Genomic DNA, 12,692 nt, shown 5'->3' with positions numbered 1-12,692 from the left:
CAACCATTCACACTCATGATTAATTTAGAGCCACCAATTAACCTAACCTGCATGTCTTTGGACTGTGGAGGAAACCCACGCAGAAGATGCAAACTCCACACAGAAAGGCCCTTGCCGGCTGCTGGGCTTGAACCCAGGACCTTCTTGCTGTGAGGCGACAGTGCTAACCACTGCACCACCGTGCCGCCTATTCAAAACCTATGGTAGTATATATAATATAAAAATATAATTTTAAATTATGAGTAATTGATCTCTCATTAGGGTGGCACGGTGGTGTAGTGGTTAGCACTGTCACCTCACAGCAAGAAGGTCCGGGTTCGAGCCCAGCGGTCGATGAGGGCCTTTCTGTGTGGAGTTTGCATGTTCTCCCCGTGGGTTTTCTCCGGGTGCTCCTGTTTCCCCCACAGTCCAAAGGCATGCAGGTTAGGCTAATTGGTGGCTCTAAATTGACCATGAGTGTGAATGGTTGTTTGTCTCTGTGTCAGCCCTGCGATGACCTGGCAACTTGTCCAGGGTGTACCCCACCTCTCGCCCACCCATAGTCAGCTGGGATAGGCTCCAGCTTGCCTGCGACCCTGTAGGACAGGATAAGCGGCTACAGATAAAGGATGGATGATATCTCATCTCTAGCCGCCTTAATGGTTGGCTGACACATAGACACAGACAACCATTCACACTCACATTCACACCTATGGTCAATTTAGAGTTACCTGCAGAATAACCTGCATGTCTTTGGACTGTGCGGAAAACCGGAGCACCCGGAGGAAACCCACGTGGACTCGGGGAGAACATGCAAACTCCACACAGAAAGGCCCTCACCAGCCACGGGGCTCTAACTCGGACCTTCTTGCTGTGAGGCGACAGCGCTAACCACTACACCACCGTGCTGCCTGGATGATATCTCATCAGTATTATTCTTGGGTGGCTACTTGTGTTACTACTTCCCAGCTCCAACGTCCCAAGTTCAATCTCGGTTTACTCTCTGTGTGGAGTTGTGGACGATTTCTCTGTGTCCATATCCATGGTTTTCTCCTGGTTCTTTGGTTTCCTCCCAAAAAAACATGGGTAGATTTTCTCATGTAAATTTCTTCTAGGTGTGAATGTGCACGCATGAGGGCCTGTGATGGACTTGCACCCAGTGTTAAAATAGTAAAGTGTTTAATGAATGAATGAATATTATACATAACACTCTTTTAATGCCTCACTTGAGGTCAAAGAAATTGAAGGACTCATATTTTGAAATTCAATTCTGCTAGGCCAATGTGGTAGCCTTCACACTGATTATGCGCCAGGTTGTCAGTAGAAAGTCACGTTTATAAAGTTATTTCTCTGACCAGCTAAACTAGCTGTGCATTTACAGCGTGAAATGGCTGGAAAGGACTTGAGGAGAGAAGATGCACTGTCACGGCTGGACCACAAACACGCCTGTCACATCCTGCTGTTTGCAGATAGCAATGCTAAACTCTTCGGAAAAATCCCAGTTAAACATATCGTGCTGGTAAGGACGTTTTTATTTCTTAATGTTATATGGAATAAGCAGGAAATTCAGCGAGATACGCAGAGAGCAGCACGCATTTCAAAATGCATTTTATATAGTTTGATTCACAACACAGAAATATCCTGAAGCCTATTATTTTGAAATACTACAAAATGGCGGTGATGGTGGCAAAAAGAAGCTTCTGACTTTAGTGCACTTTAGTACCACCTAGCGGTTAAAAGGATGAAGTGCAGGGGTCTCAAACGCTTTACAGTCAGGAACCTCTTCAACTGTACAATAAATACCACAGACCTCCTCTGTACAGTGTGTGTGGTGTTGGTGTTGTAGCCAAGACCACCTAAACTGAGATAAAATCATGACCAATACCAGAGTGTATTGATAAGACAAGACTTTGAGGGATTGAGACCAAGTCAAGTTTATTTGTATAGCACTTTTAACAATAAACATTGTTGCAAAGCAGCTTTACAGAATTTGAACGACTTAAAACATGAGCTAATTTTATCCCTAATGAGCAAGCCTGTGGCGACGGTGGCAAGGAAAAACTCCCTCAGACGACATGAGGAAGAAACCTCGAGAGGAACCAGACTCAAAAGGGAACCCATCCCCATCCGGGCAACAACAGACAACATGACTAGAACATTAACAGTCCTAACATAAAGTCAGCTTCGTTGATGTTATAAACCCTCCACCGATGGAAATCCCGAGCGCAAAACCGTTCACGACAACCGCAGTCCTAAAGTCAGCAAGTCAAGACAAAGACCAAGGCAGGATGAGACCAGGACCGGACCAGGGTGGGGAGGGGTGACAGCTGTTAAGAGTAACGAAAATTTTCAAATTAGCAATGAGTCACGTTATTGGTTGCATTTGAAGCAATCACGGTAACGATGTTATGAAATAAATCAGACACTGTACAGGCAATTTAGTGAAATCCCTACAGTTGTGGTCTTGAACAGTCTTGAAATAAAATCCTGAGTCTCGATGTCTGAGACCAAGACAAGACCAAGTAAAAATATGGTCGCTTCCAAGACAAGACCGACACCTTCAAAAAGTGGTCTTGAGACGGGCCTCGAGTACGACAGCACTAGTGTGGGTTTCCTCTGAGTGCTCTGGTTTCCTCCCACAGTCCAAAGACATGCAGATTAGGTCAAGTGACTTCTCTAAATTGCCCACAGCTGTGAATGTGAGTCTGAATGGCTGTCTGTCTCTCTGTGTTAACCCCATGATAGATTGGCGACCTGTCTGGGGTGCACCCACCCAAAGTCAGGTGGGTTTGGCTCCAGCTCGCTCACAACCCATAATGGATAAGCGAGTTGGATAATGCATGGATGGATGGATAATAATGTGGAGCCATAAGACATTTTATGCCTGATTTAAAAAAAAAAAATTCCCCCCCCTGGTTTTTGAGGACTGCATTCTACTTGTTCAGTTCAAGTGTCTGGTCAAAAAATTTAATAACTATAAGATATATACAGTTGAACTCAAAATTATTAGCCCCCCTTGTGGAATTGAACATAATTCTTGATTTCTCCATGAAAATGACCATTGACAACAAATGTTTTTATTCTTGAAATAAATGCACTATGAAGACATTGTCCAACAAGTTTCATTACAATATCTTATTATCACACTGAGTTTCAACCAAAAACAGCAAAAGTGAGATGTTCAAAATTATTAGCCCCCTGACCATTAGTAGTCAATTGTGTACCCTTTTTGACCCACAACTGACAACAACCTCTTGGAATAGTTTTTCACTAGGTTGGCACAGGTCTCCTGAGGAATTTTGGCCCATTCCTCCATTGCAAACTGTTCCAACTGGCCCAAATTGGATGGTTTTCGTGCATGGACGTTCTTTTTCAGCACTTGCCACAGGTTTTCTATTGGATTGAGATCTGGGCTCTGTGCAGGCCACTGTATGACGTTGGTCTTGGTATCCTTGAAGTATTGCTGGACTATTTTAGATGTATGCTTTGGGTCGTTATCTTGCTGGAAGACCCAACGACGACCTAAGCGCAAAGTGAGAGCAGACTTCTGCATGTTTTCCTTCAGTATTTTTAGGTAATCTTCCTTTTTCATGGTGCCATGCACCCGAACCAGACTGCCTGTACCTGAGGCTGCAAAACAGCCCCACAGCATGATGCTGCCACCACCATGTTTAACTGTGGGAACTGTGTTCACAGGGTTGAAGGCCTCTCCCTTTCTTCGCCATACATAGGCAATGTCCATATGCCCAAACAGCTCCAATTTCGTCTCATCTGACCAAAGCACAGACTTCCAAAACTCATCTTTCTTCAAGTACTCACGGGCAAACTTTAGTCGGGCTTTGATGTGATGATGTTTTAGTAAAGGGGTTCTTCTGGGACGATAGCCCCGAAGCCCATTCCGATGAAGAGCCCTCACAACAGTGTGCCTTGACACACAAACTCCAGAAGAGGCCAGGTCAGCAACAATTTCCTTTGCAGCTGTACGGGGCTCTTTACGGACATCTCTGACAATTTTTCTTTCCAGAGTTCTTGAGATCTTACACTTGCGTCCACGACCAGGTTTGTTCTTGACCGAATTTGTCTCCTTGTACTTGGCAATGATGCACCGAACTGCAGTTCTGGAGACTGTAAACCTCTTCGAAATGGCAGTGTAGCCTTGGCCCTTGTCATGAGCCTCCACAATCTTTTGTCGGAGTTCAAGACTTATTTCTTTAGTCTTCGGCATTGTGACAAATAGTAATCCTCCTCATTCATTCAAATGCCCTGTTCCTTGGAGTCCTTTTAAACTGTTGAATGGAGCCAATTGACTACAGGTGTTGCTAGGAAGCCAATTGATTGCACAGGTGTTGTTTAAAAGCTGATTGGTTAATTAACTGTTTTAAAAGCAAGAATCCACATGGGGGCTAATATTTTTGACCAACTCATTTTTACCATATTTCATATAAAGACAGCCTAAAACTAATTTCATATTCCAAAATGCACCACAAACATCTGAATAGTACTGGTGATTGTTTGTGTATATCAATTTTTATCAATGCTTTAAACATTTGGAGGATATTTGGGAAAATGTTCCAAAATTTAAGGGGGGCTAATAATTTTGAGTTCAACTGTGTATATATATATATATATATGTGTATGTTTGTGATTTCCACCACTGCAACAAAATAAATGACCCTCTGTTAAAAAAAAAACCTTAAAGGAGAACTGAAGTCATTTTTAAACTTGCTTTATTTCTTAATTAACATGTTATTCAATTAAGTTTTCAGTTTTAGTAACCTTTATATCGTGACTCGTATTGGCAACTAATTGCAATTAAATGTTATACTTATCAGCCTATTCGGTTTTTAGCCGTGTTGAATTTAGTCCGTTTGGTCCACGGCAGGCGTCGCTTATCCGCGCGATCTTCACGAGACTTGTGCGAAACTTCGAAACGTGAAGCATCAGCGCCGCCATTTTGAAAACTGTTTTCCAAACGAAATATTGCACAAAAATGAGTTTGAATGACGAGTACTGCCTACTCTTTTCAAACTTTCCTGATTGCTATCAAAACAAACAAAACTTCCGGCTTGATTACATTGGCATTTGAAAGAGCGTCTTTTGACAATGTTGGCAGATGTTGGTCAGTTTGATTTCCGCTGTACGTTTTACTTCTGTCCTACGACGTCTTGCACAGGTCTCAACGAATCTCGTTTATGGCCATTGCTTTGACGTATGGACCGATATATTACAAAGCATATTTCAAACACTCATTACTTGCTATAGCAGTGACAAAATAGCTATCAAAAACGCATTCCTATATTTAATAAAATGAGAAATAGAATTTTGATACATTTGCCTTCAGTTCTCCTTTAAAAAGTGTACGTTATTGAAATGGGTACAATAATATTTTGGCTATTTATTCATGCCAATTTTTTATTTTATTTATTTTTTAATTTCTGAACTTTCTACCCGTCCATTCATTATCCGTAACCACTTATCCTGTGCTGGAGCCTATCCCAGCTGACTATGGGCGAGAGGCAGGGTACATCCTGGACAAGTCGCCATGTTATCGTGGGGCTGACACAGAGACACAGACAACCAGTCACACTCGCATTCACACCTACGGTCAATTCAGAGCCACCAATTAGCCTAACCTGCATGTCTTTGAACTGTGGAGGAAACCCATGCAGATACGGTGAGAACATGTGAACCCACACAGAAAGACCCCCATCGGCCACTGGGATCGAACCCAGAACCTTCTTGCTGTGAGGCGACAGTGCTAACCATTACACCACCATGCCACCAACTTGTTACCCATAAAATCCATTTTATTATAGTTGTCATAAAATCCTGGTTTATTTATTATTTATATGACTATTTGATAATGCTGGTTTTGAACCATTGTCCTAGTGGATGTTGAAATAGATTTCTGGGTTACAGCTGATAAATCCATGCCTTCCAGTGTTCTGAATTCATGTTATTTGTTTTATAAAGGCAAACAGGCACTAAATAATGTATTTTAAGTCTATTACTTTGTTAAAAATCAATGCTTATATAGAGATTATACAGATTTAAATTTATTGCCATATATCAGTTAAAAAAAAGCTGTGTTGTCTGTGTGTTCTCGGATTATATTACCTCCCCAACAGAGTTTTTAAACTGATCGTACTCTTGGTCCATGACTTAATGAACCAGTAGCAGTCAAAAGTTTGTACACCCCTACTCATTCATAGGTTTTTCTGTATTTTGACCATTTTCTACATTGTAGAACAACACTGAAGACATCAAAACTATGAAATAACATATATGGAATTATGTGGTAAACAAAAGTGTTAAACCAAAATGTGTTTCATATTTTACATTCTTCAAAGTAGCCACCGTTTACCTTGATGACACTTTGCACACTATTGGCATTATCTCATTATCACAGCTTCATGAGGTAGTCACCCGGAATGCTTTTCAATTAACAGGTGTGCCTCGTCAAACTTAATTAGTGCAATTTCTTGCCTTCTTAATGCATTTGAGATCAAACAGTAAATAATAATACAGTAAATAGCCCTATTCCACAACTGTAGTAATCCATGTTATGTCAAGAAACCGCTCAACTAAGGAAAGAGAAACAACATCCATCATTACTTTAAGACATGAGTCTTTTCTTTATTTTTCTTAATTGAAAACCGTTGAATTAGAAGGTGTGTCCAAACTTTTGTCTGGTACTGTATTTATTGATGGCGTTACTTTGGATAAAGGAGTCTGCCAAATGTTGTAAATGTTTACATAGGGATAGAAAGTTAACGTGATTTAAAAAAAAAAAAAAGTAAATCTTGCAGTCAAAGATAAGAATAAAATAGAGGTAAAGGGGAAAAATAGAAAAATGTATGTTGTAATACAAAATACTTAATCATAGAACTATATATTGAACCGTATACATATGATATAAGAATGCACATTAATGTGTAAGAGTGAGTAGTGATATTTGAAGAGAACAGTAATTTTTATATCCAAATTGTTGTGTATGTAAACAGTTAGGTGGCTAGAAACATAGAGTTCAGCCTATAGGTTATACTATATGAAGATAATGTGCACTTAATGACCATCTAGTGCAAGGGCCAGTTATTTAGCAGTCGTTTGGCCTGTGGGAATACTACGGTACCATCTGCCTCCAGGCGGTAGTGTGAAATGGCTGGTTCGGGTGGCTGGGCTTTTTGATACTCCTCCAGGCACTCCTCAGCCACCGTCTGGTGTAAATGTCCTGGACGGAGGGATGTTCCTTATAACAGATCCGCTGTGCACTGACCACATGAGGACACCGAGGAATTAATAGCTGCTGACCTTCTGCACTGCAGCTCACTTTGTGCTTCGGGAGCATGTGGTGTTCTGTGTTTCCTGTAGTTCGTGATGAGTTCATTATTTATTTATTTATTTATTTGTCTGGTTTTTATACAGTATCTAAAGTTTTTATTTTATTGCAGATTTATTTAATTTTATTGCTGATGCACACTAAGAACAACAGGACAGCAAGAGTTATTAAGAAGAAGAAGCCTTTACTTGTTACATGGACGCACAAGCACAGTGAAATTCCTCCTCTGCGTTTAACCCATCTGAAGCAGTGAACACACGCATGCACGCGCACACACACACACACACACACACACACACCCAAAGCAGTGGGCAGCTATGCTACAGCGCCCAGGGTAAGTTCTGGGTTAGGTGCCTTACTCAAGGGTACTTCAGCCATGATACCGACGGAGGGGTAAATGCTGTTTCCACCACACTCTTCATTCACTCAATTTCCCCTCGTATTTTTCCTGCCGGTCCCAGGAATCGAACCAGCAACCCTTTGGGCCCAAGCCTGCTTCTCTAACCTTCAGGCCTTATTATATTTTAGAGTGTAGGTAGAAATAATACTGTATTTGTAAAATTAGGAACGAATGACAATAGGCCTGGACCTTGGCTGCTTGTAAATGCTTCTCGGCTTCCTTCCACCAAATTCTCACCGTTTAAGAAGAGCGTTATCATTAATGGATACTTACACGAGTGTAATTCCATAATAAGTCAAAATCTGGCATTTTATACACTACCGTTCAAAAGTTTGGGGTCACCCAGACAATTTTGTGTTTTCCATGAAAAGTCACACTTTTATTTCCCACCATAAGTTTTAAAATGAATAGAAAATATAGTCAAGACATTTTTCTGGCCATTTTGAGTATTTAATCGACCCCACAAATGTGATGCTCCAGAAACTCAATCTGCTCAAAGGAAGGTCAGTTTTATAGCTTCTCTAAAGAGCTCAACTGTTTTCAGCTGTGCTAACATGATTGTACAAGGGTTTTCTAATCATCCATTAGCCTTCTGAGGCAATGAGCAAACACATTGTACCATTAGAACACTGGAGTGAGAGTTGCTGGAAATGGGCCTCTATACACCTATGGAGATATTGCACCAAAAACCAGACATTTGCAGCTAGAATAGTCATTTACCACATTAGCAATGTATAGAGTGGATTTCTGATTAGTTTAAAGTGATCTTCATTGAAAAGAGCAGTGCTTTTATTTCAAAAATAAGGACATTTCAAAGTGACCCCAAACTTTTGAACGGTAGTGTATATAAATTGGTATACAACTCACTTTAAACGTACAAAAAGAAAGACTGTCTATAAGCTGCATATCTTGTTAACCCAAATTAAAATAGGCATTTTAGGAGTTTATGATGCATTTCAAAATTAAATGTAATACATTATCAGTATCTCTGTGTTGCTAAATTGCTCAGTGTCTCTTCAATCATTACTTCTGCTTCATTAAACTACTTGGAGCACTTCATTACACAACCCTCAAAATGTCTGCTAGGGTTTGTGCTTCTTTTCAGGCAGTTTAAGAAGCAGTTATGAGGTTGTGAAACAAAGCTTCTGGCATTAGTCACGGTTTTGTGGGTTGAGTGAATGAAGCATCGGGACGGTGTTTGTTTCAAGAGTGTATGTTGGTTTTTGATACAAAAAGGACCAAAGGTTTGGTATCAAGGCTGTCACTTTTAGCAAATGTCACTATCACTTCAGCTGTACTAGTATATTTGGAAAAATATATTTAATCAATCTTTCCATTTGTGTTTAAAAAAAAAAAAAGTCACAAATTAGTCAAAACTTCACACACATGAAAATGAACCAAAAAATCGACATCTTTTTCAGATGCAGATGCGTTTCGATGGCTTACTTGGCTTCCCCGGAGGGTAAGTGCTTATGTGGAAAACACAATGTAATCAATTCAGTGGCTTTAATTAAAGAAGCTATTCAATTCTAACCCTGCTTTCACACTAACGAATAACAGGCAAACATTAATGGGTAGTTCTTCGGTAACAGAAATACAGTATATTCACAGCAAAATGTGGTCACTTTTTTTTTTTAAGTTGCAGTACTCAAGGTCATGGTATTAAATAATAAATTTCACACTGTATGAGGTATCTTTTGACCCTAAAAAAGGATAGAAAAATTGGCTGTGTTCAACCCTGAACGCAAAATCTTTCTTTTATGAGGAAAGAAAAGTCAGTAAAGGAATTACGTCAGAGAAAAGTGAACTTTCATTTCTTAAAATTCAAACCAAGATTTCTCTGAAGCGACATTGCTATAATTGGGGTGATGATTTTTAAATATGGTTTTCAGTACATTTTGCCTTGGATTCCATCCTTTAGCAATATCACTGAGCTGACGAGTTAAGGCAGTCTTAATAATTTTGGCGTCTCTGCTGAAGAATTGCCCAAATATCTATGTAAATGAGCAATTTGGAGCTGCAAGTCTGACAACCGCAACAAGCAATAAGGTGACAAGTGACAGCTGACTGAAAATATTCTCCGTTTGATGCAAATCAGTCATGATCTGGAAATGCAACGAATCCAATTAATTGCCTTCTTTAAATGACTTGGCATGAGATATCTAATATTCCCCAGGTATACACTCATAATTTTGCCAGCTTGATTTATACTTCTTGTGGACTCTCGGTACTGTCATCAGCATGCATCACAGAAAAATGAAAAAGTTATAGCAAGTCCTAAATACAAGCAGTCAAATATGCCTTGTGCTTCGTCCTAATGGCGAGCTAGATTCCGGAGTGCATGTGATTTTTATATAGTTAAAGTTTAATTTCGCCTAGTGTTCACCACGGTTACTTAAGATGAATGAATCCAGAGTCTATCCCAGTAACCTTGGGCATGAGGCGTGAACACAGATAAGATGCTGGGTCAATTCAGGGCGCCATGCACACACTCCTTCACACCTAGCAGAACCAATCCATCCACCTGCATATTGTTGGGCTCAGAGAACCCAGAGGAAACCCATGCACTGAGAGAACATGCAATACTCCAGACGGACAGTAACCCAAGCGGAGGATCACCCCAGAGACCCTGAACCTACCTGTGAAGCAGCTGTTGCACCCCATTGCTGTGCTATTACCAAGAAAATAAAGTACATTTTAACTAACAGAAATATAAGCAATTTGAGCACATATTTTAAACAAACCTAACATGCTTGATTATATTGAGATCTTTAGCAAATAGTAGTTTAAATATTCTGCTTTTAACATTGTTTTAACAAATCTCAAAGTTTAGGGGTGTACACCACCAAAGAGGCTTGGTAGCAATTATAACATGCCTACATGAGACCACCAGGGGGCAGCATTGTTACCTACAAGTGTGAAGGCAGAGTAAACTGTTGAAACAATGACAATTTTCATGACGATGAAATAATGAAAGGGTACAAATGCAGGCTAGTGAAACCCTCAGAGGAGAGTCTGGAGGCAGGGCTGAGCAGAGAGCTACAGGAGGAGTTGGGGGCAGCAGTGCCAGTGACCATGGACGACTATGTGTCCTCTCACCTTGCTCAGTCTCCTCCTCGCCTCATCCTACACTTCTATATCAAGAAGATTACAGAACCTGAGCTGCTAGAGATTGAGAGAGCTGCAGTCTGTAATGCTGTGGATCACGGCTTAGAGGTAACTCCACATGCTTTCATTTAACACTATTTTGTTTATTTTCTTTGCCCCTAAAATGGCCTAAAAATCTGTCCATTCCTAGGTGCTGGGTCTGACTAGAGTACCCCTCTATACCTTGAGGAATGGTGGTGGTCTTCCTTGGTTCCTGTCTCACTCATTCATCAGCAATTCACGAGCCCAGCTGTTGGAGGCACTGCAGCGTCTGGACTTGGTGTCACCTCAGAGTCTGAAGGAAGCAGTTAAAAAGGCAGAGGAAATGAGACACACTGTCCAGCCTGAGCCACACCCACACTGACCTCATCTCTGTGAACTTGCCGTCATCAAACTGAGCAGAGCAACCATACTCTTCTGCTTGGGACGTACTAGTCTCGGCTCTCTGGATCTTTCTTTTGTCTTCATGTCAGTTTACAAACTAAATAACCAGAATCTGCTCCGATCACACATTTGGTTGTGTGTCAAGAAGAATTTGAACTTCTTAATCTATGCATATACTAATGTGAAATGCTTGAACTATAGGATTTGTAAACCAGCGTGGCCCCTCTGTTTACCTCGTCTTTGAATGGAATGAAATGATCTGCAGTAAAGCCTTTAGTTAGAGAATTTTGATTTATTTTATGGGAATAAGCTTTTGGCTTGATTCCATATAAGCGTTCATAAATAATACTGCACAGCCGGCCTTTTTGACGTTTCACATTCGGAGTGTTAATGTGACTGTTTCAAGTGTGCATACGGTAATTGGTTGATTTTAATGCTTATGTAATTGGAGTATTTATTTTCTGCTAAACCGTAGGCCAGGCCAGAAAAGATTTATTGATGTATCATTGTTGGAACATGTAAATATTCAGAGACTATTAAATCAGTCCAAACATGCTTTGTAAGTGGTATTAAAATAATTCTTCAGCCAAACAGTTATTACTAAGATGGATAGGTTGTAAGTGGAAAAAGAAAGAACTGGTCCAAAGGAATAAAAAGAAAACTTCGGAGAATATTAAGTTAACAAAATATTCATTATAGTCTGTGTACAGAGTGAAGTCCTTTCTGTCTTGTACCGGTATATGAAAAGACATTGTTGGAGGAAATAGTGTGTCTCATCTCATCTCATTATCTCTAGCCGCTTTATCCTGTGCTACAGGGTCGCAGGCAAGCTGGAGCCTATCCCAGCTGACTACGGGCGAAAGGCGGGGTACACCCTGGACAAGTCACCAGGTCATCACAGGGCTGACACATAGACACAGACAACCATTCACACTCACATTCACACCTACGGTCAATTTAAAGTCACCAGTTAACCTAACCTGCATGTCTTTGGACTGTGGGGGGAAACCGGAGCACCCGAAGGAAACCCACGCGGACACGGGAAGAACGTGCAAACTCCGCACAGAAAGGCCCTCGTCGGCCACGGGGCTCGAACCCGGACCTTCTTGCTGTGAGGTGACAGTGCTAACCACTACACCACCGTGCCGCCTGTCCAAAAGCCTTGTGAACACAATATCTCCAAGGCAAATCAAAGGAATTTCACCAAACTTTCACCATTTGTGCATTTGGGGACAAATATAAACTGATTAGCTTTTGAGATCAAAAGGTCTAAGGTCAAGGTCATTGTGAGGTCAAATGTCTGTCCGAAAACCTTGTGAACACAGTATCTCCAAGGCTAATACAAGTAATTTCACCAGGTCAAGATTACTGTGAGGTCAAATGTCCATCCCCAAATCACAACTTAAGGCGTGTAGTCTACCGGGCGGGCATCCCCATTGACGC

General features: G+C 40.9%; 1 protein-coding gene across 1 annotated transcript; it reads left to right on the top strand.

Moving 5' to 3' along the window:
• The first annotated feature begins 1,268 nt into the window (after positions 1–1,268).
• Positions 1,269–11,805, top strand: zgc:103759 (U8 snoRNA-decapping enzyme). The gene is made up of 4 exons (XM_060938114.1): positions 1,269–1,498; positions 9,140–9,180; positions 10,709–10,934; positions 11,017–11,805. Exons 1-4 carry the CDS (start codon positions 1,367–1,369, stop codon positions 11,227–11,229), a joined length of 612 nt encoding a protein of 203 aa, XP_060794097.1. The 5' UTR covers positions 1,269–1,366; the 3' UTR covers positions 11,230–11,805.
• Positions 11,806–12,692: the final 887 nt, after the last annotated feature.

Source organism: Neoarius graeffei, chromosome 13 (genome assembly GCF_027579695.1).
Source record: "Neoarius graeffei isolate fNeoGra1 chromosome 13, fNeoGra1.pri, whole genome shotgun sequence".
NCBI lineage: Eukaryota > Metazoa > Chordata > Actinopteri > Siluriformes > Ariidae > Neoarius > Neoarius graeffei.
This window is presented reverse-complemented; position numbering and strand designations above follow the sequence as displayed.